General features: G+C 44.6%; 1 protein-coding gene across 2 annotated transcripts; it reads right to left on the reverse strand.

Moving 5' to 3' along the window:
- Positions 1-3,966: 3,966 nt before the first annotated feature.
- On the reverse strand, positions 3,967-24,136 carry RNPEPL1 (arginyl aminopeptidase like 1). Of its 2 annotated transcripts, none has more exons than XM_055817015.1 (11): positions 23,330-24,133; positions 16,619-16,759; positions 15,808-15,959; positions 15,264-15,380; positions 13,846-14,081; positions 11,417-11,530; positions 10,268-10,380; positions 9,231-9,339; positions 7,577-7,804; positions 7,130-7,272; positions 3,967-6,465 (listed from the first exon to the last, which is right to left on the reverse strand). In XM_055817015.1, the coding sequence occupies exons 1-11, from the start codon at positions 24,044-24,046 to the stop codon at positions 6,193-6,195; spliced, it is 2,343 nt and encodes a 780-aa protein (XP_055672990.1). In that variant the 5' UTR covers positions 24,047-24,133; the 3' UTR covers positions 3,967-6,192. The 2 variants fall into 2 exon arrangements, 1 of the variants encoding a protein (XP_055672990.1); XR_008749366.1 differs by having other exon boundaries at positions 6,328-6,465; positions 7,021-7,272; positions 23,330-24,136.
- Between the last annotated feature and the right edge of the window lie 1,739 nt (positions 24,137-25,875).

Genomic DNA, 25,875 nt, shown 5'->3' on the forward strand with positions numbered 1-25,875 from the left:
CTATCAGAAATCCTCCCCTCAAACCTCTGACTCGGCAGAATGGAAATACTCGCAGGTGACTGCAGTACCTGTCCAACCACTGCCTCATCCAGGAACATCCTATGCCCCTTGTACAGGCACAAGGCTTCTCCCCTACATACAGCAAACTGAATCAACAAGCAAGGCACTTCACGTTTGAGTCTTGACCCTTTCAGGAGCAAAGGAAACATTGCTGCCAGTAAGAAGAAGGACCCCTCTTGTCTACGGCTCATGCAAGAGAGCCACAGCTGCACAGGCTGCAAGTGAGCCGACACAAGAGAGGTCTGTTGGGGGAGGGAAAAGAGGGGTGGAAAAAAGGCCTCTGTCTCAGGAACAGTGAGGCTCTCATCTGTGTGTGATTTCACCCTTGCTGCTTTCTTTAGGAGATGGCGATCACAGATCACAACTGCATAAATTCTATTAAAGGACAGATTCCAGAAAACAGGATTAATGTTGAGCTCTAACTGTGAATATAGCATATCTGACCTGGAACAGTGAACTAGTTAAACACAACAGTATTTATGATGTTACTAGAAGAAAGAAAGAGATGGCTGTTACCTTGGTCTTAAGCTATCTGATATGCTCTCCTTGCCCCACTGCAAAGATGCAAATGGCCAAATTCATCCATTATGCAGCTGGCAATGTTTTTTTCCTATTAATCTCAAACTCTTGAGAACAAAAGAACACAATTTTCTCTGTTGCCTTTTGGCAATCCTGCTGGATGAAACTAATCCTGAAGGCAGAAACACAGGTCTATTTAGACAGTAAGTCTTGAAGAGAACATTTTAAGACAAAATGACACTTGCCTTTTTGCCAATCTGTTTCTCAGTGCACTTTACACAGGTGCTTTTTATTTCCTGCAAAAGAGGAAAGCAGACACGGAAAGGCTGAGTCCAGTTGCTATGGAAATTTAAACAGTTAAAAAGGATTTGCCTTCAGTTAAATAGCCAGCTCATTTCCATGTGAATGAAGGCTACCCTTTGACAGAGTAGTATCTGATATTTTCATGATTGTTTTCCAGGTTTTTGGGTTTCATCAGCCTCACATTTGCTTTCATCTCCAACTACAGATGGTTCAAGGACAGAGAGACTGGTAAAAGCCATCAAGCAGTGGTGGTAGGACCCAACGTGTGTGTGTATTTCTGCAAGCTCTGATGCACAGATGTTGTTCAAATCCCACAGGGAAGCTCTTCCAGTTCTTTGGATCCTGGTCCCAGGCTTAGGAAGGCCCATGCTTAGTCCCTGCAATACCACTAAATTGACAGTGGTCGGGGCTGTGTCAGGGGAACAGCTCAGAATGTCATTTTGCTTAAGAGAGATTTTTGAGGAGGTATTCAGGGTTTATGCTCAGAAGAGCATGGTATGGCAGAAGTCTGATGGTTTTCATCAGTCAGCCAGAAGCAGCCTGGTATTGCAGTGCTTTCTTCAGCTGCTGGGAAGACAGTAGGCTGCTAGACAAAGATATCCCTCATTACCTCAGGCACACCTGGAGGCAGAGCACAGCTCCAAACTTTCGTGCTGGCTACCACAGCACACAAGAACAAGGTGGTACAAGACACCAAAATTAAAACAATGCACAAATCTGATTCTTCCCTAGGTCATACACCTAGGATCATACCCCTGGAATATCAAATAGTCCCTGGAACACCTTCCACCAAATCATAGGAGCATGAAGAATATCTCATGTCTCACTTTTTCCTGTCACCTCCCACTCTTCCTTAAGACCCTACATCTCAATAAGTATGCTTTTCGAAAAGCGTCCAACACTCTGCAAAGCCCGTGAATGCAATTTCTTAAATTATATAGAGAGATATTTGTCTCTACTATATTCTAACATCTTTCCTGTGGGGCACAGAGCACACCATTTTCAACATAATCCAAAGAAATCAGAGCTGTAACACTTGAGTTTTCCAGTGCAGAAGGTGCATGCAATAGAGGAGGAGTGAGAGGAAGTGTTCACACAGGCTCAATCATTTGATGCAGCTAGCTAGTCTCCCTCTATATAGAGTGAAAAGTCACCTTCAGTGTACGGAATAGCTTTTCTCTACACTCCCTTATCTATAGAAGAGAAGGTTGCCATATCCACGTAAGACATGTTCCAACTGGTGCCCAAATTACCACTATAATTATTGAAAACACAGGTTAAATGCACAATATAAATAAAAAATTATTTTTAAGTTGGTACAGAATACACAGGAGGGTTTGAGGTAATTTTTTTTAGAAACAGTGTGTAATTTCCACTTTAAAAGGATGCTGAAACATTGTGCTGCACCCTAGAGCTAAAGCAATACATGAAGTGTGGAAGACATACCTTGCAGCAAGAGACCAAACAACTCAATCTGTTTTCTTCAAGAATTAAGAGTTACTTACATGGGAAAGAGGTTAGTAACAGCAAACAGTTATGTTTCGTAAATAAAGCAGTAGCTTCAAGAGCAGGAAGCTGAAACTAGACAAATCCAAACTAGGTATTAGGTATGCAGATTTAGGAATGCATGTAATCAAAACCTAAAACAACTTACCTGGGGCTGCAACAAATTCAATGTAATTTAATTTGCATCCTTCCAACGGAAAAGTAATTCTGTGTCTCGGAGAATAGTGGCTTCATAAATCTCAAACTGTGATTTCTACTGCAGTTTCTTTTATACACAAAGCTTGATATTGTGGTCACAATGACTTTAAGCTTTTATCAATCTATAGTAGAAAGTGTGAAAACAAGTGTCACATGATTTTCAGTGTTGACTATTGTGTTGTTTTATCTTTGGACAAACACAAACAGGGAAAACGGACTGAAGATGTGTACTTGACCTAAGTGAATTGTCCAGTACATGTGCTTAGTACAGATGTAAGAAGCTCCTGTGTTATCTGAAAAAGGCAATGGCCAATGTCACTGCAGTGTGAGAACATGAGAAAATGTTGGTTAAATCAGAATGTCTGGGATGCTTGCTAGAATTGTTCTTGGTTAATGGAGTGCATTGTTAGGATGTTGCAATATATCATGACAGCAAAATTACTGGTACAAGCTTAACAGAGTAATATAATAACAAGAATTACACTTAATGTATTAACCAACATGGCTATGAAATGCTGAAAAATTAAGTTAGTAATATTCCATTTCATTAAAGAGTTTGGCTCTTCAGAGCTTTTCCACAAGTGGTATTTCTAGATCCCATGTTGCCCTGCTAAAAGCTGCAATGAAATAAAGTAACAGCCTTCATTTTCAAAATAAAGAAGATAACCCTATCTCTTGGCATCTGCTTAAATAAAACCAATTTGCTGTACTAATCTTATTTTAACAGATCAGAAATGAATGTACCAAAGATAAGGCAAATAAATAGTTCCTATTTGATCTTGGTCTAATTTGCCTGTCACATGTGAAGTCTACTACAAATCAAGACAGAAAGTAGCCTGAAGCATTAATTTATTTTGTGTCAACAAAAGGAAAGCTTATCTCCACAAACTTGCTGCCAGTTTTTTGTCTCTTCAAAATAAAAATGCACTCCTTGCTCACAGAGGGAAGCAAAAGTACCTGAAGAAGGATATATGGAATACTTTCAACAAATCTTATGCTGCTTCTGTGTTTCAGAAAACAAGTCTTAGGAAAATAGCCATCTGATGGGGTCTCGGACACGAGAGCAGAAACACTGAGATCTCACATTCAATCAGGACACACTGTTGGGTTCAGCCAGCGTTTCCCTGCTCCGATGCACATATATGCAAACACGCAGCTGATCTGATGTATTTCAGGCAGTTGTAGTTAACAATAAATAGTATTTAATTTTCATTATTTGCTTTTGCTACCTCTCCAAATTCTTGCTGTGCAGCTTTTAAACAGCTTCCATACTCCCTCCATGCTGCATTCCAGAAAAGGACAAAACAAAGACAATGCACCAGGTTAGCTCTTCCACACATCTATAGCAGAGACGCCAAAAAACTGCCCAAAAGGCTAAACTTGTCACAAAGCTTAGTTTAATTTGACAATCATCATAAGGCATCCATGTAAATTAAAAATTCCCACCAGGGTCACATACATTCTCCCACAAAATAGAATGTGTTAATCCAGAGGCCTGGGATTCTAGAAGATGCTAGTGGTTACTAGTCTTGGCCAGGCTGCCGCTGCTGGAAGTGAGGTCCAGGAGACACAGCACCGACAGCGGCAACTCAGGAAGTGGAAAGTCAGCTTGCACAAATCTCTTTCAATAGAGCAACAAAAAACAAAAGGAAGATATTTGTACAGAAAATATCAGTTCTCCATCCTTTCTGGGCAAACAAAACAGAATGAAAAAGATAATCCCATTCAAGGAGCAAAGAGCAGGGCTTGGAGTTCTGAAGCCCAACAATGCTGATGGCCCATTTTGAAAACTGATTAAGCACTACAGAGGCCTGAGTTTATTATTGCTTTATCCTAGTTCAGCCCAGGCTAAGGCTACGGTGAAGTCCAAATTAATTTAAAGCCAGAAAATGCAGATCCAGTAACAGCACCTAAGTCCCCATCCATACGTGGGTGTAAACAGATACTTTTCGTGAAAAAAAAAAAAAAAAATAAAATCTCCAGAATTTCCCCTCTTCCTGTGCTATATAGATCCCCTTGGCAGGACTAAAATTTGCCCTGAAGTACGTAACAGTTTCTCTCCCACATTTCCTTTAGCTGAGCTTCTTCCAAATGTTTCACCTTATGTTCAAACTAGCCCTCTATCCCGGTGATATATCAGCTCAGAGATGCTTCATGGGAGCTCGCTGCGAGGCACACAGGTACCTTCATGTTAAAAAGAATGTGGCACAGAGTCTAAGAACTATCATTACCTGTACTCTGTAATACCCAACGATGCTTTGCCCTCAGCTTCCTGAGACCAAACGGCACAGACAGAAGAGAGCATCTTCCCATCTTGCTTGCCTGGCCAGTGATCAAGAGAAATAGTATGCTGTGTAAATGAAATGGCATCTTACCACCACCATAAGTCAGAAAACAGACTCAGGTAAAGCAGGGCTTAAAAGTTTCACATCAAGAAAGAGGGTGCTTCCCTCAGACTATCATATGGCAGGGCAACTGTTATTCAGGGTAAATGTTCAAGGCAGTAAAATTTTAGTATAGCTATTTCCATCGTTGTCTTACAGGCCCAACAAATGCTAGGGATCTTTAAAAAAATTAAATTAAAGGTCCTGTTAATTCTTCCGAAAGGACAGAAGAGACAGTGCATCTGATGAATGCACATGCTACACATCAAAACACACTAACGAAGGCTGCAGCTAGACTCATCAAAACAGTTAAAAAATTTTAGGTATCCACCTAGTACCAGAATTGATGGCATTTGGGCACCCGAATTTAACTTTTTTTGAAAATTCAAGCCTACACATTTCTTTATTGCTTGTCCCATTGAGTGCAAAGGGAAAACTGAGGGTAGGGTTAACTACAGAAGGATTTCAAATACATCATAAGGTTTCCCTGTTCTTTTATATATATATATTTTAATGTGTGTGTATATATATATATAAAAAGCATTATTATCATTATTATTATTATTATTTAGCCACCTGGGGGAAGGGGGGAACAGGAGCTATTTAAAATTAGTTTCTTAATTATTTAAGTATTAGTCCCCTACCTCCCAAATCACAATACCTCTGTCACAATAAGGAGCATAACATGAAAATGTGTTTGCTGCCACTGACAATTCCTGAGTCTCTCCTTTGCAGAACTTCAGCCCAAATACCAGCATAATGACAGCTTGACACATATACACTCCCCAGCAACATACACACAGCGAGTAGGACATGCCTTAGTGGCCTCAGACACAAAAAAAGAAAAAAAGAAAAAAAAGAGATAAAAAAAGAAAAGAAAAAAAAAAAAAGAAAAAAAACAAGCCACCAACCAACAAACTTGGGAGAAACCATCCTGAAGAGCCCCAGGAAAGGGAACTACCCACTTTCCGTGGAGAGGCAACTGCCCAGCAGTCCCTGCCCAGTATAAACTGAACCAAAATATCCATCCCACATCTGAAGGAGATCTCTGAAACCTGGCAGTGTCACATGCTGGATACTTGAAGGCACATTTGCTTTGTGTTTTGGGAGAGAAATCCAGTTACAACAACACACTGCAGCTGCAGGGCTGAGGTGACACTTGGTATCTTCCCTATGTTCCCGTCCCCATTTTCAAGCTTCATGGCTGGCATGAACTGGTGATCTAAGCAGACACATTAACATCCCTGAGTGAAATGGCACCATTTGTGGCCTCTGAGACTTTGTCCTCAAGCACCATGGCTGGTGTGTCTGTAGTAACTGCTGTAGTGTCTATGGCAGGAAGTGGATTCAGGCCCTGTGATAAGATCTGTTGGATGGTTTTCCGCAAATTGGGATGCAGCTGGTTTTGGGTCTGGTAGAAAATTTCTAAGGCAAAAGACTTGAGGGTGCCAGTGCAAAGGTCCTCATAAAGTGGAATTGTGTACATCCGAGACATCTGCAAAAGAAGAAAAACTGGATAATATCATTTCGATAAAAGTCAAGAGGTTCAGCTCTCCTACAGCTACACTCCAACAGCCCTGAATGATTTCAGACTGGAGACAAGCAACGCATTTCTTCAAAAGACAGCCAAGTCTACTCTAAATAAGTTTAGTGCAAAGATTTTTATGAATGATAATAAAAAAAAAATGGTTCTATAAGACTGAGCTACCTCCACAAACAACAGAGCTATTTTAAAAGGCCGCAGTAAGCACGTGCATTAACCTTTTGCTCCTGCACAATAAAAAGTACTGAAAGGAATTCAATGAGTGCTAGCCTTGGTTGAAGTGTAGATATTCAAACACACACATGACTTAGTAGTGTGAAAATTTCTGGTCTGGAAAAGCCAGGGCTGCTACAAAACAACACAAAAAATGCACCGGGCAGAGCTGGGACAAGGGTATCGAGTTAGGCTAGAAAAGCAGAGATTTATCTGTCGGCATTTCAAATTACATCTGCCCATTCCTCCCCACCCGGCAGCAGGTGAGCCATGCTCAGCCCCTTCGCAACACACCTGGTCTACACTTGGCCAGGAAGCAGAAGTTCCAAGGTCTTTCACGTCGCATGTCTCATGCACATGGCTCATGCACTGAGAGGTGCAGTGATTTTAATCCAGTTAGTACCTGGTTTTCCAAGAAGCGACGGACTTTGTAAAGGTCTGGATAATAGTCATTTCGGACTACAATCTGCAACCAGCGGATACGGATTTCTGCATTCATGGAGTCCAGCTGAGAGGAGTAACATTCCGAAAGCTTTTTTATCACCTCTGAAGAAAGCACATAGAAAGAGAAAGAACTATGACCTATTTCGTCAAGTTTGAGGGTCATCAGAGAATAATGAATTGTAAAATCACAGAATCATAGAATGGTTGGGGATAGAAAGGAGTTTTGAAGATCACCTAAGTTCAAACCCCCTGCCAAAGGCACGGACACCTTTCACTAGATCGGGTTGCTCAAAGCCACACACAATCTGACTTTCTGTGGATGATAAAGTCAATGACAGGTAGAGTTCATTAGAATTCAACTAATTATTGCAAGAATACTTTTCTATGTCCTGGTAAGAGTACTCACCATGCGGCAGTGGTGACCCATCCAGCAATCTGTCCAAGAAAAGCACGGTTTGGAACGTTCTCCATTTAGTGAGGTCAACACTGCTGGCAGCAGCAGCAGAGTCCAGAGGCTCTGTGGTCCAGAGTTTGAAGAGCGTCTCCACTGGTCTGGTCAAACTGGATCCCTGAGATAAGTCTGGCTCAGCTAACGGAGGTCCTGTAGCATTGAGCCAACGTTCAAACTCCAGTCCTGGAACGAGGAGCACCAGAAATGTTGAGGAGGAGTCTCTGCAGGTGGCCTGGCTGCCTCAAGGTATCAGGACTGCTTCTAGCACAGTTAAGACAGTTTCTAACAATAGCAAATCAGACCAACCTATAGTTACAGTAATGTAAGAGCCTCAGCAGTCCCATCAGGCTAGCCTACACTACACCTGGAAGAGTGCCAGCAACACCTCTCCAAATTTAACCATGAGTTTTCTAGAGTTCAACATTACAGGGAGGAAGTACAAGAAACACATGTGCTCTTAAGACAGCCAGGCTAACAAGTAACCATGACCAAACTACGTTCTAAAGTAAGAATTTGTTGTGCATGCATTTCTCTTTCTCGGAATTTTGAGGAAGGCTGAAACATATGGGGAAAACTGCTTCATAAAAAAAGGAGGTGAGAGGACTGACTAAACTCTTCCTACCCACCAGCAAAATCAAGAAATTTTAAATTTGTTTATACAATCAGTAACTAAAACCAAAACAAACTTTCTCCATAAGGCAGAGGTAGCAGCGCCTGGTTTCCAGCAGAGCTCTTCCCTTTGACCCTTTCCTAACCCTTGGCAATTCTTCCTGTTCCACACCATCTCTACCCTAGAACTCCACTCTCCTGCATCCCCTGAATATTAGCCATGCAAAAGTTAGCATGTACTGTGGTTAACTCATCAGCCATCCAGTGGGCCACATAAAACGTACAACTGCTGAGCTCATGCTGCAGCTTTTCCCACAGTCGGTTCACTCATCTGCATCTCTCCACAGGCAGTTTCCACAGAGCCTCTAAGAAGTCAGCTGTACTCCACCACCGCTCTGGCTTAAACTGACCGACGGGTTCCATAATTACTTGCAAGGATGGACAATGGCAGGATAACATTAGTCTTATTTCTTTAAGCAAGTGGGCTAATAAGCACCTAGTAGATTACAGACCTTTCAGAAATCCACCAACGGCTATAAATAGGGATTAAATTCACTAAGGGAGAGTGAAACATTATGGAAGAGATTTTATATTCATGGATAGGACCTTGGGAAAAGTCACAGTTCTCAAAGCAAGTTTTCTGTAATTAAAATAGATGAAATTTCAAAGTGCGTTCACCTTTTCCATACATTTGAGCATGTGTAAAACTCACATGCACCGATTAATTCTGCCTGCAGCGTGAAAGACGAGTTAATGAGAAAGTTAACTGAGAGCCACTCAGCTAATTAATGCCAAAATTGTCAGCAATATAGGATGTTCTCATTTCCCAACATGGAGGCAGTAACAATAAATCACCACAACCACTTCTATCATGAACATCTGGCTATTGCTAAAGGGTTTTGTTTGCCTTAGCATTTTCTTATACACTCTCCAAGCCAAGCAAAAACTACATCATCCAGATTTGCTACAGTGTTGACAGTTAAGTAAGTAAATTTCCTACCTGCTTTGCTCTCAACACATTGCTCTTTCAGCTCTGGAAAAAAATTCAGGAAAGAATCCAGAAGATCTTGAGCCACAACGCTGGTAAACTTGTACTTCTCAATGTAGGCCTGAAACAGTAAAAAGGATAAATTATGGTTAAAAGACAGACAGCTTCCTTTTGATGTAGAACTGCTGCATACAATTAACAAAAAAATAATAGAGACACAGGTGAGAACAAGTATTTGGAAAGCTTTTTAAAAAAAAAAAAAAAATCAAGAAAAATATTATCCCTCCTCTCCCCGAATGAGGAAAGCACCATAACAAGAATAAAATTCAGCAGCTGCAAATACATTGACAGCTGAGTGCCAGGTTTTATTCTGATACAGATACATTAACCTGTCAAGGGCAGGAAAATTTCCTTGCACTTAATACTACTGAAAAGTCAGAACACAGCTGGCCACTGTATTAGTCACTCATAGGTCATGGGCTAGTCATACTTACAGAACTAAAGATAAAGGAAAAATGGAATGGGGGGTGAATGGGAAGAAGAGATGAGAAACATACATGCAAGCAAAAAGAAAAAGCAACGAGATGTTGTCACTTTTCAAAAACAAGTCAACAGCTGACATAATTTTCTATAGGTTTTTCAAATGTGCTCCAAGGCACCAAACCTGCCTCAATATAGGAAACCATGCCCTCTGCCACCCTGGCTAAAAAACCACAAGCTAATACCTTTTAGTAATGAGCGAAGTCACAGAGAAACTACACTGGACCAGCTTTCTAATTATCTGGAGCACAGAACAAGAGGTAACAAAAATACGCTGCTACTCTGTATTTGGTACCTCCGTAAGCTCAGATTCTGAGATGAAAGAAGAGCAGGAGCACAGTCACTTAAGAGAAATCTCGTAGAATCATCTAGGTTGACAGCCAGGTTCTGCCATTCTTCCACCTCAGACACACTTGTATTCAACTTTACTCCTATCAATTAGCCACAGTGGCAAAACCCCAAATAGCAGCTCTAGATCTGAAGAGAAACACGTGCTTATTCAAACTCACTCTTAGGAAGGAGTCAAAGTGTCTTGGGTCACCACAGAGCTGGGACAGGTAGTAAACAAAGCAGTAGCCTTTCTCATAAGTGAAAAGGTTCATTAAATTACTAGGATTTACACCTGAAAGAAGACAACAATGTTATAAGACACTCTAATGAGACAGTAATTTCCAACTCTCCCAACTTTACAGACCTCTCAGAGATCACCGAGTTGAGATGTAGTGACTTTAAAAAAAACAAGCCTGTTGTCAATGCATTTATTTTACTGCAATAAATTAAATGGAAGCAGTCCAAATACACAGGCTGGGGAAAAAAAAAGGAAAAAAAATTAATCATTGTAAGCTAAGCATTAATTCCCAATGGAACAAGTCACTTCAAATTAAAAGTCACTGAAAACACACCTAGAATTTGAGAAATCCTTTTTTTTTCCCAGTGCCAAACTGGAAACACCATACCATACATTCTTGAAGATATCCATATAAAGTAATCACTACTTGCTCCTTCTCTGAGACTTCCAACACATGCTTTTCCATTCCATTTGGTTCCAATACCATCTCCACTTGCATTTTAGATTGTTTTAAATATCATCTAGATTTGAAGACTGCTTCACATCTCAATGGTGACCATAGAACTAGAGAACTATCAATGAAGAAGATACATGATGGTACTGGAGTGCAGACATGCATCTGGCTCAGGGGATAACCAAACAGCCTCTGCATAGCTCGTTCGACAGAAGAGCCAGTATGTATGTTTATCCGTATGCTTATGCATACATGTGTAGTTCTTACATGAACACATAAGAAGAGGAACATTTAATAGCGCAGTATTTTATATGATGTTTCCAAATATTTTAATTATAAACTACTTTATTTTACAAATTCAGAAGCTCAAAACCACACAGCTTTCAAGGCAGTTTTTCACACTTTCTACTCAGTGTGTCCTGTTCTTAAACAGAACAATATTTATAAAGATGAGTTAGCCAACTTTGAAGAAAACTTCAAGGCAAGTTTCCTTATTTACTTTTAGACTGGTTTACAAACCACTATTTCTTTTTTCTTCCTTTTATAAATGGTATGTAAAAATTAGTCTTTTTGGTGTATATTCCAGCATGGATATACAGAAATATTGCATACAGAAGCTTCAACAAAAAGCAATACCTGGCTCCAGTTTAACCTGAAGCTTGCTGACCGGGTTGTCTTCTCCAAGGAGCTTCATCTGTCTGTGGAGAGCATCAAGGCGGAATGCAGTCTCCAAACATGTGAAGGCAGCTCCTACCCCAGAAAGAAACGTATTATTTATGGGAAAATGACTAGCAAAACCTGTGCAGAACTGCACAGATACAAAATAAAAGCTACTGAAGGCATAAAAGGCACAATAGCAAGATAGAATCACAGTAATGTCGTGGCAAAGAAACGAGTGCAAAATATCCTTGCAAATTGTAATGGACAGTCAGAACCTAAACCAGTGCATTTACTCACTCTGATTGTGCAACAGGCTGAACTGAAAAACAAAGCAGCATGAAAACTATGCTAAAGTTTACATCCTTTGACATCATCTTATCAGTTCTTGCATAATAAGTAGAGCAGCACTGGAATAAGTATTGTACAGGTAACTTTCAAGGAGCAATGAAGTGCTACAAAAAAGTCAGTATCACCAGTAGAATAGGAGACACGTGATTCCACATTCAGTGCCAAGGATATTACTAAGTGAACGTCAGCTCTTGGGTGAAAACAGAAAAGATTTAGTTGGTATATTACAGATCTTATGGATCTTTTTTCAAGCCTTATCTCGCATCCTAGGCATATTGTATCATGCAGTTTCCACCTTCTGCTCACTAGGACTTCTTATACAGCTGCAGCTGCGCAAGCTACTCTTTCTCTTCTAACTGCAGTGTAGAGCATTCCATGCTTTCAAGCCAAACTAGCTGTATTACATACAGGCAAGTCAAGAGATCTTTCCTATGACCTTGCAGATGTAAAAAGCTGTGGAAAATGGATTTTCAGATTCAGAGAGACTTAACATCCAGCGCTATTAATACTTTAGCTTTCTCTGCTAAGTCTTCAATGATAGGACTTGTTACATAGATACAGTGTCAGAGACTTGATACATGTACACAGGAATCTGATATAAGCAAAATGAGAATTAAGAACTGGAATATATTTTGAAGATAGAGAACCTGTACTGGCAGAGAAAGGGGCAGATGTGCATCACAGGGAACCAGGACAGCTAGTGTTAAGGGCAATTACTTCAAGCTACAGGGAGGAGGATTAAGCAAGATCCAACAGGTGTGGTAGTCAGTGGACTCCCAATTTCTGTAGACAGTGTCATTACGAAAATGCTCTTTTACTAACAGTAGAAGATACTCCAGAAATTATGTCAGATATGGCAAGATTTAGGTCAGAGGTTTGTCTCAGGAACAAAACAGAATGCAAAAGAGCTTACTAAAAATGGCACAGGGAAAGGCATTTCTTAGTTTCTTAAACAACTGCTTCTTGAAACAAGCATGTGTTTCAAGGTAATAGACCAAAATCAGCAAGGATCTTGTCCTATGTCAGAGGGACACACTAAGATGAGATAGAGAACAGGTCAATATTTTCTGACCTATTCGTATCATTGCAATGATACGAATAAAGTGACTTAGAAGAACAGTTCTAACACTGCGAATTACTCAACATAAAAGAGCTTTCAAAGATACATAACATAAATTGTAACATCTCCATATATGCTCAGAGCACTTCTTTTCCTAAACTTCATTATCATCAGCCCATCTCCAAAACCAATACACATGAATAGGTAAAGGCATCCTTCTAAACACTCTCACTGACAAGATTTCGAGAAGTTTTTCCAAGATTGTTTACTCTGAACATATGAGAATACACATGCTACAGGCTTTTAAGAACAGACAAACTAAAGTGTATGCTCCCATTATTCACTTAAATAAAAATCCAATTAAACTGAAAAGCAATAGGAATTATTTACTACTTATATTCTAAAGACAGTACCATACAACTGACCTGTGAAATTCACGAGTATGAGCAAAGGCAGGGCTGTACGATTCTACAGGAAGCCTCAAGCAGACAGACAGCGACGGGGGGGAGGGGGGGTGCGGGGGGGGATGTCCCCTAAGTGCTATTGCCATCATTCTTTCCAACAGTAGGTAGCTACTAACTGATCAGGATTAGAAAGACACTTGTTCAGAAGATAGTTACTTCACAATGTAACCATGATAAGATTTCTTACATCTCTCTCTGAAGCATCCTCTGCTCACCTTGCTCTGACACATACGAACACTTGCCTGGTACCCACAGTAGTTCCAAAGTTCCTACAAACGTCCACACAACACTGCGCTAGCACACCTCACTCAGAGCCCCTATTACTGTGTCAGGTATTGATTCCACCCAAACCCAAGACAACGTCAGACTCAAGCATCTAAGGTGTTCAAATACACAGTTTGGGGCCGTGTGTGTTGCCAAAACAAAAAAAGATCAGCTCCCTACAGACCTGAGCTCCGAAGGCAAATACTCTGCAGCCAACTCTCAATTATTGGTTAGACACAGCATAAGGAGAAACGTTTCTGCATCTATACCATAGGTCTCTGTGGTGATCCGGCGCTGTGCATACGTGGCTAGCCCCTCGCTCAGCCACATCTCCTCCCACGTAGCATTGGTGACTGCGTTTCCAAACCAGCTGTGGGCAACTTCATGAATGACATCAATGATCAAGAACTCATCGCTCTCCAGAATGGAAGAGATGATGAAGGTCAGGCATGGGTTTTCCATAGCAACAATAGGGAAGGATGGAGGAAGAAAAACAATGTCATATCTAGTATTAGGGAGAGAGAAGAAAGAAGAGAGGAGAAAGGAGACAGGTGAATTACAGCTATTTCAAAAGAAACATAGTAACTTCTTCCTTTCCTTTAGGGAAGGCTCTTCTGAGTCTTTTTTGTGACTTCAGGAACAAACTTTCTAGACTGGTGGTGTCTAATTCTTCTGATCAGGGCACCACAGAGTTTATTATGTTGGCCAAGGACCTGCTTACGTTTGGACATAAAGACTAGACACTCTTTTCATGTGCAGCAGATCCAGTACTTCCCAGAAGCATCATGCTTTCTTCACACAGGCAAAACTCATCACGAGCTGTATATCTGAGAGCCAGAACCACTAAGTTTACACTACATACACTAAGACATATACAGTGTCAATACCCAGAGGCTCCCAGGAAAGAGAGGCTGAGAAGCTATTTGAATGAATTAATTGATTTGGTGTACCTGCAGTGTCAGCAAAATAACTCTGTCTGCTTCAGAACGTAATAATACTATTTGTTTTGTTTTCTAAATTTCTCCATCAACAATCAGCACCGACACACTGGGCTATGTTCTCAGATTATTTCAAGCAACACTTTGTAAGTTAACAATACCACGTTCTTCCTGCTTACCTTTAGAAAAGAAATATAGGAAGCCTTTGTAAACATTTTCTCCCATCCAAAGAATGAAAGCATTCTTTAAAAAACACTATCTTTTAAAAAATAGTCAAGCTTAACTTCAGAAACTATTAATGTTTCTAGGGACTAAGACTCGCAATGACTCAGTACAGAGTCAGGTTTTCAGCATCCTCAGGCATACCACAATAAATATCCCGTGTCAAGTACCATATGTAAAAATAAGTAAGTAAAATGGCCATACATTTTAAATGGTGTCTGGCCCAGTGCTGGACTTGCAGCACAAAACACTACAGTATGAAAAAGCTTCACTTGTCAGGGAAGATCCACTGTTCATAAGCCTTCAGTTCTGCCCATCATACCAGGCAAAACACCACCACGCCTCCACAGTCCTCTTTGTCACTTGCAGAGACAAAACTCCCAAGTTTGCTTCCAACTACTACAGTGCTGCCAGTTGAGAGGCTCATTTGCCCTGCTATTGCTAGCACAGGGAGAAAGCATGATAATTTCTCAAGATTGTTTTATTTTGTTCCCATTATACATTGCTGGGAGACTTATTAAACTCACCTTCCCCATATATATGGGCCATACAGACTCTCTGCAGCAGTCAACCAGCGCTCAACAATGCCAGAAAGCTTGCTGATGGCTGTTGGCAGCAGGCAAGGCTCTGCCCACACTCTGCTCCTGTCAGACAACAGAAAACATCAGGTGATACTTCAGCAAACTGAATTATCTCTTGGGAAAAACAGCCTGACTTCTCATCACACTGCCACATATGGGAATAGCGCTAAGAGGTCTCACAGCAGATTTGAGCCTTCTTTAGGCTAGATACATGGCAAGAAATAATCAAAGATCCCTTAAATAAGGCAATGAGACAAGTAACTGTAATGACTACAGGGGATACAATGAGAAATATTTATGAAAGAGGAAAATATCTTTGCGTGGCAGTGCCATGTATTTCTTTACCCCCAGCTAAACCTCAAATTCTCTGAACACTCATAGCTCATGGTCCCAACTGTTCCCTTTTCAATGGCCCCACGTATTTACTACTTACAACATGAAGCACTGTACAGAGTCACAAAAAGCAGAATCAGCTCACTGCAAATCTCACCTTGGACCTATGTCTGCATGTATAAGGTCTCCTGCCACCAGGGCCACTAGGTAGGCAGGAACTGGATATTCCATGTAAAATTGGTATACACCTTCCTCTTCTAAGTAGGTACTTTGGGTGGCACTCATCAACACCTGTATGCCTGCTGGAGCCTGGAAGACCAACATCACGCATATCAACTCACTAAAGGCGCACAGCTAAATGACTACACCACAGACCTCTGCTTTTTTTCATCTACGGCTGAGTATGTACATTAAAAACAATAATTTAGATAACACAAAATGTAAGATTTCTGTGAGGTGTTTATACCACAAACTAGCAAGCCCATGAAAACGCACCAACCAAAAATGTTACTCCTCCTGTATTGCATGGGCTTTTATGCCAGCTGCCCCAGAAGGGCCCACATATCAAATTATGTCATCTACGCAAAACGCAACATTATTTGATGCTGCTTTCATAAAACTTTGGGGTTTTTCTTTCAAGAACTGATAAAATACAGTTGTACGTTATCATCAATAACCACTTCTGGAAGTGACCAGTCAAATTCTCTCTTTCATATCGCCCATTTCACAGTTACTTTTTCAGCGTTAAGTATGGGGAAGGCGAGACCCAAGGGTGACAGGCAACAGACCTTTGTGGCAGTACCCAGGATTCTGGCCCAAGAACCACAACAGGACCTAATAAATCCAGTATTTTTTGTAACACTTAATGTCACAATTAATATTTTATACCATACACACATACTCAATGCTTTCAGAAGTTAACAGCACTAAGTGTTCCACGAACCATTTACAGCCATTCGGTCACTTACCTTGACAGTAGCCGAGTAGGTGCATTTCACTGCTGGTGTGTCAAAGCAGGGGAAGAAAGACCGGTTACACACCGAGTGGCCCTGCGTGAAGACAAATGGCTTGGCGTTGCCATACGTCAGTTCTGGATCCAGCCACCAGATCTGTTGAAACGTGATGTGAAGAAGAGGTGAGGGAAAGGGACAAAAGCACTAGGATGAACCACCAAAAAACAAAACTTGAAATCACGAGGATTGTGGAAGAGAAGAAACACCCCAGCTGTTTGGCCTCCCAGCTGAATACCTGGCACAGGGCACGTTTCCATTTCTAACAATACATCTTTCTGCTCCTGTTTATTTGCCATGACTACTCGGAGTAATTTCTTACTGTCTGGACACCAAGTGGTGCCACAGAACACAGTGTCTTCCAGCCACTCGCTATTTCTGTTGTATCTATTTGCTGGTTGATACCAAGTCCCTAACAAATATCCGCACAAAGTTTTTCTCGGAGGGAGTAATCTGAGTATCTTCATGTTTTTCATTCAACATGAACAGGAGTAGTAGAGGTCAGGTAAAAGCAAGCTGGAGGGGAAAAAAACCCAAAAAAACAACACACCACCCCAAACTCACAAACAAAAAAACCCCTGAGGCTGAACAGTGTACACAACATTATCTCTGACCCTGACACTGCCCTGCTGGCTGAAGCATCAAACATTTTGACACTATGCAAAAAAGTCAGTATATGTAAGAAACATCTGGTCAGTGACACTGGAGGCCTCTTTTTAGAGGGCAGATAAGGAGGTTCTGGGTGGTCACAAAAAAAAACCCAACAACAACAAACACCACTGAGCATGTTAATTTTCACTATCAACCAGCAAATAAATCATGAGTCAAACCCTCAGAAAATAATTAGAACAGATTAAGAATAAAATGAGAAAGTGCAGTTATTTGCCTTTTTGGGTTTTCTCTTTCAAATGTAATGTTTATGCTTTCACATGCTTCCTGCCTTCAACTTTGAAGCGTAGGAACAATTTTAAATGAGGGTTTTCTTGTAATCCTAGACCTCTGAAGCTGAACTTTTTTCAAAAAAAAAAAAATCAAATATTGTGAAACTTGCAATAAAGTCAAAACCACTGGAAGTCTTCAGAACAGTCAAGCACAATGAATAAAACTTCTGAGTCTACCGAATTCTTAGATCAAAGCAACCAATAAATCTGAATTCAGGGAACAGCAGCTAGTGCAGATACTAGTTCAGCTCTGGTCCTCAAGAGAAAGCAATAAAATACAGAAGAGAACCCTGGGTACTATGTCTGCTCTCGTTTTAACAACATACTACAATTCTGTCTCCCAGTTAATCTCTCTGTGTCCTGGCAAAGTTTTCTCTCTCACCCTCCATCCTACAAGGTTACTCTTTGTTATCTTCTTCCCTTGTCTTTAGACCCTTTCCCTCAGATGCCAGTGTGCTCCTCTCCCAAATCATCCACTTCAGCAGCACCCCTGGGGATCAGTGAAAGGTAAGGAAAGGAAACACTGTCAGCAGCTTTCAGTTATTCATATAGAGGTTCACACTTCCACTGGCAAATGGTTTGGTTTTTTTTTTTAGGTGGGAGGCATCACAAAATAAAAAAAAACCCACTTTTATCTAGAAGTAAAATTAATCTCAGAGCAGCATTCTTGTCTTGAGATTTGTTTTAAGATTACCCTCTTCTGTTTCAAGCCTGTTGGGCCAGCAACATGCTTAAAGCATGACTTCTGATGAACCTTGCCTCACTTACACCATGAGGGCTAAGGCTACGCGACTATTCAAATCCATGTGCTGCATTTCAGCACATCACTGGCCAAATCCCTAGGTCACAGCAGAGGTGCACCACATAGCTACAGATTTCCACTCCATGGATACCTGCATTTCATGGCAATGAACATCATCCCTGCGTTATGTGACATTGTGGAACTGGAGACCACTATTCCAGAAGGCATCTGGGGACACATGTCTCATTAAAAGCCACAGTTTGAAACTTAATAGCTTCCACCCAGAACACACATTCACATAAAAATGCAAGCGCTATGTTTTAAACCAGGGTAGTAGCTTTCTAATGACCCAGGAAGGAGGCTCAGATACTAAGTTTTTAAAGCTCTGCCCCACTGCCAACTTTTAAAAACACTCTTCTCATCAACAGCTCTGCACTCGCATCGCAAGAAGTCTGACTTACAATCTCTATCACTGGCCTTGCTGAAGAGACTCACCTTCAAAAGGTTCTGTTGCCTTTGCTTTTTGAGACAGAAAAGGCTAACAAAGAAAACAGAGAGATAAGACACCACCAGACCTAAGTTGCAACACTCCAGTAGGAAGGAAAAAGGGCTGGCAGACACGTCTTTAGGGCAGAGAGATAAGGGGAAGCTCTCCCTGACCAGTGCAGGAAGAAAACATAAGCAGGAAGCAAAGAGGAACCGAGAAGCTGATTCTCACTTACAAGAAACTCCATAAATTAAGGACAATTTCTTTTCAACCAGTCTCCCTTTATTTGACATTTGAAGTTAAATGAAGCACCAGCCCCACAGGCCGAGAGGGAAAACATTTGCAGAGGATGAAGTATTTTTTTCCCCTGTTTCCTAATGTCTACAGCTACATGGCAAGCCTCCGTCTCTCTTTCCAGATGCACTTGGAACAATGATGAAAGTTATCCTGAAACAATATAAATAGATGTGTAATATAAATAGATCAGGCTATGCTGTCGGACAGAGGCAGGGCTATGGACTAGGGAAAATGAGAATAAGCAGCATCCCAGAAAGGAGCACAAGGAGCAGGGTACTTCAGGGGGCAGGGGTGGAGCAGCACACAGGGACAGAACAGCATGCGGGGCCGTATCACCTACTCTACGTCCAAATCCCTCCTGTGCTCCCCTTTGGAAATACACATGATGTCATCACCATGCTCGTTATTTTTATCTAGTTTTTCATGTATACAAGAGAGCGGTTTCCCACATGAAAGCTGTTCTATGATGCATTTCAAGTGAAAAAAAAAAAAAAAAAAAAAAAAGGGAAAATGTGCTGCTTAGCTCCTCTGCTGAACAGAGGCTTTGGGCAGTCCAGGTCTCCCCCTGCCCCATACTACAAATAAGCTCACATTTTGTAAGGCACCTGCCAAGAATATCATTTTTATTGACTTAGATTATAATCTTTTACCCAAATCCGGCAAATGACAAAGGCGATTAGCTAAGCCTCTTTCAATTTTAAATCTCTCCATGTTTCTACCTGCATTATTGACGAAGCTCCCAGGAAGGGCTGCAACACCACAGCTTCTGTTCTAGATAAACAACAAGCTGCTCCATCTGATGACAAAGTAAACCGCACGTGTGAGATACGGAGGATGTGACAGGAACAAGGCACACCTGGACAGCAAGTCACTCTGGGAGGACTGAGGAACCAGGACAAATCTAGCAGAACAACGGCGAAGTTTCCAGCACTGCGAAAAGGGCTGTCCTTTTTGCTAAATCCTGAAGATGAGGAAACACTATCATTTTTTTTTATACCAGAACACAGAGCAGGGTTTGCATTTAAGGTTGTCATGGAAAGAAAACAGCACTAGCGTTAACACGCATACTGCCAAATCTGAGGTGTGACACAGTGGGCAAGAGACAGATGTAGATTTTTCTCTCAGAGAGGTGGGGGAAGTGGCAGGCAGGCGGGAATAATAATAAAAAAAAATTCTTATGAAAGATTTGTAGGACTAAGAAGTAAAGGGCGAGGGAAAAGAAGTGATTGGGAGGAAGATCAGGACAACTGTCACTGACACACCTGATCAGTGTGTGCCTTCAGCCCACACCATGAGATAGACACAATGTTTATGACAATCCGGCTACTGATGCAAACTGGTGATGTACCGAGCATATGGTTTCCTGACAGCACAGGGAGCTGGAACGCTCTGTGAAGGCAGATTTAATCTCTCAGCTGTCTCTCAATGTCCATCAACCAACCAAAGATCTTGGCTCCTTCCTCCACGCAAGAAATAATGGGACAGTCAAGTAACATATCCAGATGGCTCAAACCAAGTATATCAAGGCAACAGGTTTCCAATTTTAAACAGACTACTATCTCCGCTGCTGATCTTACTGCCAACACATGAATGCTGCACTGTAACATGAATTTACTGTTCTATAGGTCCCACAAGTATGCTAAGGGTACCATAGAAAATAAACAGCGATCTAAAAAGATTATATTCAGAGAAAGGCCAAAGAAAACAGAACTTTTAGAAGAGAGAGGTCTAACACTGCGAAGTTGCTTCACTTACACAGAGAAAAGGGACTGTGAGAAAATGCACTAGATATGAGTATAAACCAGTTCACCCTTATACACATACAGGTTACTCATCCCTATTAAAATGCAACGCTAGGCTGAAAAACAGCAATGACAGATAGCACTACAATAGCATGAAATAACTTTGGATCCCAAAAAAATAGTTCAGCGCGCTGCACATGAAGGGTTAGAACAGGTGCTACTTGAGGACAAATATTTTGCCAGCCAAAATCTACAATAGTGTTCGAGGAAACATGGTACGATAATTTATGTCAGTGAGCACGCCTGCTTCTACTTTTCAGTATCACTTGAAAAGGGCAGTGCATGCCCCTGACACCATAACCATCAATAATCTTGACAAGACACTACTCTTTGTAGCTTCATTTCAACTGAAGCAGTACACGCCGTTAAAGGTACAATAAAGACTTCAAAAGACAGGACGAAGAATAGCTAGTTCACATCTGATCCAAGGGAAGCAAGACAAACAACAGACGGAATGGAAAAAATGCCCTAATCCGCATCCTCAAATACATGACATTTGCGCTGGATTGTGCGCGGGGCCAAGGAGGCGGCGTGTTGATGCAAGGTGGGACGAGGTGAACATCACCCCAGTCAGTGCCCTGCACCTTCCAGTGGTTTTCAGATCATTTCTAAAGCCAAGACTCAGATGGGTATTCTGTTACATCTGAGATCATTGCTCTATAGACAGGACAGTCTGCCCCTTTGGCAACAAGGCTGGCAAAACCCAGGAGAAAGCACAGGCCAGCCTAAAATAAAACAATTTGCTCACGAGGAGAAAAGTATGTTATCATGTACTTTGGGAGGTATGGCTCAGCCAGACTGAGAACGGTTATAGAGCGCACAGCAACACCAAATTAGCTTTAAAAAGAAACAGGTTTCTTCATGAAATCTTGGGGGGGCGGGGGGGGGGAGAATCTTCTGAATACACCACGGCCCTGAAAGACATCTCCCATGTACGTCTTCAGTGCAGAAGAACTACAGCAAAGTATTGTACACCAAGAGTTCCAGAGGTGAAAAGGAACAGTATCATCACTTACAAGTGGATCTGGATTTTAAAAATGCCGGAATTTCACCTCATTTATGCACTTTTAGGGAAGGACCAGCATGTTAAAAGGTCACCGTACAATAAAAGGGAACCTCTGTCAACAAAAATGTTCATGTGGAACTCACTATAAGCCAATATATTAAGACTATCCAGATCATTCTGAGGCGGAAGCTACTTTTGGGGACTTCAATGTAGCTTTAAAATATGACAGAAAAATGTCCAGCGAACTCATTCGATTCAGCAACACTTCAACACTTTCATAAGGGAACGGCCTCGTATCTACTTGCTGTTGGGTTGTTTCGCACGGACCTGTTACGTTCAATTCCCACTCTCCTTAAATACGTTGTAATAGTTAAACAGATCCACACATTTACTGGTTTTGACCATCGCAACAATACCAAACCAGCAGGCTGAGAGCCAATTCCACCAAGCAAGACAGAAGCATCAAAGCTGCAAGACTCTCAAAAAAGCATTCCTTTTACAAATAGATTCAGGAACCACATGATGAAAATCACAATTAGTTTAATTCCCAACCTGAACAGACTATCAAGGAACAAGAAGAACTTAGTGTTTTCAGTGACTCAACTTCTTGAAAACACAAGCTCTGCCAGACAGCACCTAAAGGCTAGGAAAACAAAGTGCTTCTAGATACCAGGGGTTTAAAACAAAGTGACAGAATTTACGAAGTATGTCACTACTGAGGAAGGCTAATCCACACAGTGGGCAGGGAAGCGCCTCTGACGGCCACAGGGAAAGGGGCGTTTGGGGCCATTTTTTTTTACATTTGGGTTCTTTTTTCCAGCAGGTAACTTGTAGGTATAGGTGGAATCTCCCTCTGCTCTTCTCAGAGCTGAGCGCGGCTTGTTGAACCATCAGCCTAGGTACGTCGGGCCTGATTTTGTAAGCACCTGGCAAACCCCCGAGGGAAACTCCTGTATTTGCAGATTACACAACTCGTCCCGCAGAATTCAGCCGAGGCAGGAGCCTGCTAATTCGCACGCCCGTCGCCAACAACTGCTGCAACGCCTTTACAGGACGCAAAACTTGCAACTGGCGACCGGGACCGGGGACGAGCAGCCTCGGGGGGGCGGGGGGGGGGGGGGGGGGGGAGGCAGGAGGGTCCGAGCATCCCGCGGAGCGCGGCGTGGGACGGGGCGGGCGGCGGGCTGGACCCGGCACGGGCAGGTGACGCTGCTGGACGCGGGGGGACGGGGCCGTTGAAGGCGGGGGATGGCGGCGAGACACCGGCCGTGCCGCTGCCGCGGCGGTGCCCCGACGGGCAGCCGCAGGAAAGGCGTGAGGAAGGGGGGAGCGCACCGCCCCCGCCCCGGGACGCGGCGGCCGGTCTCCCCCCCCCCCCCCCCCGCGGTACTCACGGCGGGGCCGTCGGCCGTGGTGTAGCGGACGATGATCTGGAAGGGCTGGTGCGGCTGGAGGGCGGCGGGCAGGGAGACGGTGAGGGACGAGCCGTAGTCAGTGAAGGGGTCCACCCTGAAGCCGAGCGGGCAGGCGGCGCACGGCGGCTGGGCGAAGAGGGGCAGCGGCGGCGGCGGCTCGGCGGCGGGCGGGGGGCTGGCGGGCGGCTCCCCCGGGGGGGCGGCGGCGGGCAGCGGGCCGGCGGCGATGCAGGGCGCCGAGAGGAAGGTGGCGGTGCAGGGCGGGCTGGCGGCGCAGGGCGGCGCGCAGGGCGGCGGCGGCGGCGGCGGCGGCGGGCAGGGCGGCAGGGGCAGCGGCGCCGGGGCGGCCTCGGCGGGCGAGAAGGCGAAGGAGCAGGGCGCTTCCCCGGCCGCGGCGCGGCGGTAGGCGGCCGAGAGGACGTGCAGGGCCGGGTGGACGTCCAGCACCAGGGCGCGGGGCTGCGGCCGCAGGGCGCAGAGCTCCAGCACCAGGCAGCCCGCCAGCGCCCGCGCCTCGGGCCGCAGCTCCAGCCCCAGGTGCAGGTGGCGGAGGCTGAAGAGCTGCGAGCTGGAGGCCGACGCCACGTCCGGCGGCGGCTCGGGAGGCGGCGGCGGGGCCGGCGGCGCCTCCGGCCCGGCCGCGGAGCCCTTGCGGCAACAGCACAGGCCGGGCGGCCGCGGAGCCGGAGCCGCCATAGAGCGGCGGAGGAGGCGGCGGCGGAGGCGGCGGCTGCTATGTGAAATCCATGGGCGGGCGGGGAGGAGGGAGGCCCCGGCGGCCGGAGCGACCGGGGCGGGAGGGGGGGGGGTGCGGGGGGGGGGGGGGGGGGAAGGCACCGGCCGAGGGAGCGCAGGGCCCGGGCCCGGAACAGCCAGCCGCGGGCACGGCCGCCAGGGGGCGCCGCGCGGGCCGCCGAGGGGCGCTCGAGGGCAGCCCCGCCCCCCCGCCCCGCCCGCCGGCTGCGCGCGCAGCGGGGGACGCCCGGGCCCGGCGGGGGCGGCGGGCGGGCGGCGGAGGGCCCTGCCCCGCACCCTGCCCCGCAGCAAGCGCACCGGGGTCCCGCTCGCCCCGCGCTGTGCTGCGCCCGGTGCGCTGCTGCCGCTCACCTCTGCGCGCCCCCGCCGACGCGTGCGCAGGAGCCCCCCCCAGCGCGCACCCCCCGTGCAGCCCCGCACGCCGGCGGCTGCATCCACCCGCGCCCCTCAGGGACCCCCCCGGGCTCACGGGGCAGCTCAGAACGTGGGCGCACACGCACACACATCACGCACGGAGCTTCCCCGCGCTCCTCGCACCCCCCTAGTCCACCGTCACCCCCCTCCGGCCCCTGCCACGCCGACCCCCGGTGTCCCTGCGCTGCGCACGGGCACAGTGCCCCCCCGCCCTCACAGCCCGCTCTGCCTCCTCCACACATCCCGAAGGCTTCGTTTTCGCCTTCCCACCCCCCAGCTCCAAGACAAACTACCCCAAGCCCTGCACCTCGCGGCTCCCGGCAGGGCCGGTGTGTGCACCCCCACCCCACTGGTACCCATTTTGGCTGCCTCCATCCTGCTCCTGGTCATGCTCCTCACACCGAGCTCACAGGCTAACCCTAACAGCCTCCCTCTCCCAGCACCCCCCGCAGCCCTGTTTTTCAATCTCTCCCCTCGCACCTTGCTGCCTGTAGCTGCCAACACTCACCCCCAACTGCCTCCAGATCCCAGCTCAGACATAACCTGCTTCACTCCTCCCCAGCCCTCGAGGCGATCAATCACACACCATCCACACTGCTGCCTTCCTAAAGGGGAAAGGACAGAAACCACAAAATTATCATCTTTATACAGCCACTTGTTCCTCTGCACGGCGGTGGTAGGAGACAGTCCGCTGGAAGGAAGGAGGCGTGCTGGAAGCAACTGCGATTTGAACTCGACGCAGCCCAGGAGCGGCGTATGGGAAATCTCTCTGCCCCATACAGTGACACTCGTGTAAGTTATTTTCACCGTTACGCTTTGCCTACCTCAGCTGCCTGATGTGTCTGCAAGGCATGTCTTGGGGATGACACAGGAACATTTATTACATGGTTGTGGGTTTAACAAGCCTATAGTGGTACATTGTAAAAGCCTCCCAAGCCTTATGCTAGCGACAGCAGCACCTGCACCAAGCTCCAATTGAGTTTCCACTGTACCGTCATACTCGAGGCAGAAACTGTGGCCCCAGCACCGCGTAGCTGCTGCCACCAGCTGAACCAAGGGTAAAACAAATCACAGTATTATCCCAGACCAACCTGAAGCTGGGACCATAAGGAAAACCTTTGTACGATTGCTCATATATAGTAAAACACACACTACAGTTGCAGTAAAAATATAATAAGGCAGCATTCAGGCAAGCTCTTTGATGACGGCATTGCAGCCACCCTGCATCTTCTCGGCACATTCTTTTGAAGCATCTTCAAGAAGTAATTTTGTCTTTGCCCAGTCCTCTTCTAAGAGAAACTTTCTGTCCTGCCACATTTTCTCTCCGCATCCTCCTTTTATAAATCAAATTTCCT

Source organism: Falco peregrinus, chromosome 12 (genome assembly GCF_023634155.1).
Source record: "Falco peregrinus isolate bFalPer1 chromosome 12, bFalPer1.pri, whole genome shotgun sequence".
NCBI lineage: Eukaryota > Metazoa > Chordata > Aves > Falconiformes > Falconidae > Falco > Falco peregrinus.

What these genes read in the sequence shown, in the direction of transcription:
- RNPEPL1 (XM_055817015.1), bottom strand. Translation starts at nt 24,046, where the DNA reads ATGGCGGCTCCGGCTCCGCGGCCGCCCGGCCTGTGCTGTTGCCGCAAG. An exon ending in CATGCAGACATAGGTCCAAG is followed by an intron (nt 15,381 to 15,807) that starts GTGAGATTTGCA and finishes GTTGTCTGACAG; the next exon opens with GAGCAGAGTGTGGGCAGAGC. An exon ending in TGGGTCACCACTGCCGCATG is followed by an intron (nt 7,273 to 7,576) that starts GTGAGTACTCTT and finishes TGCTTTCTTCAG; the next exon opens with AGGTGATAAAAAAGCTTTCG.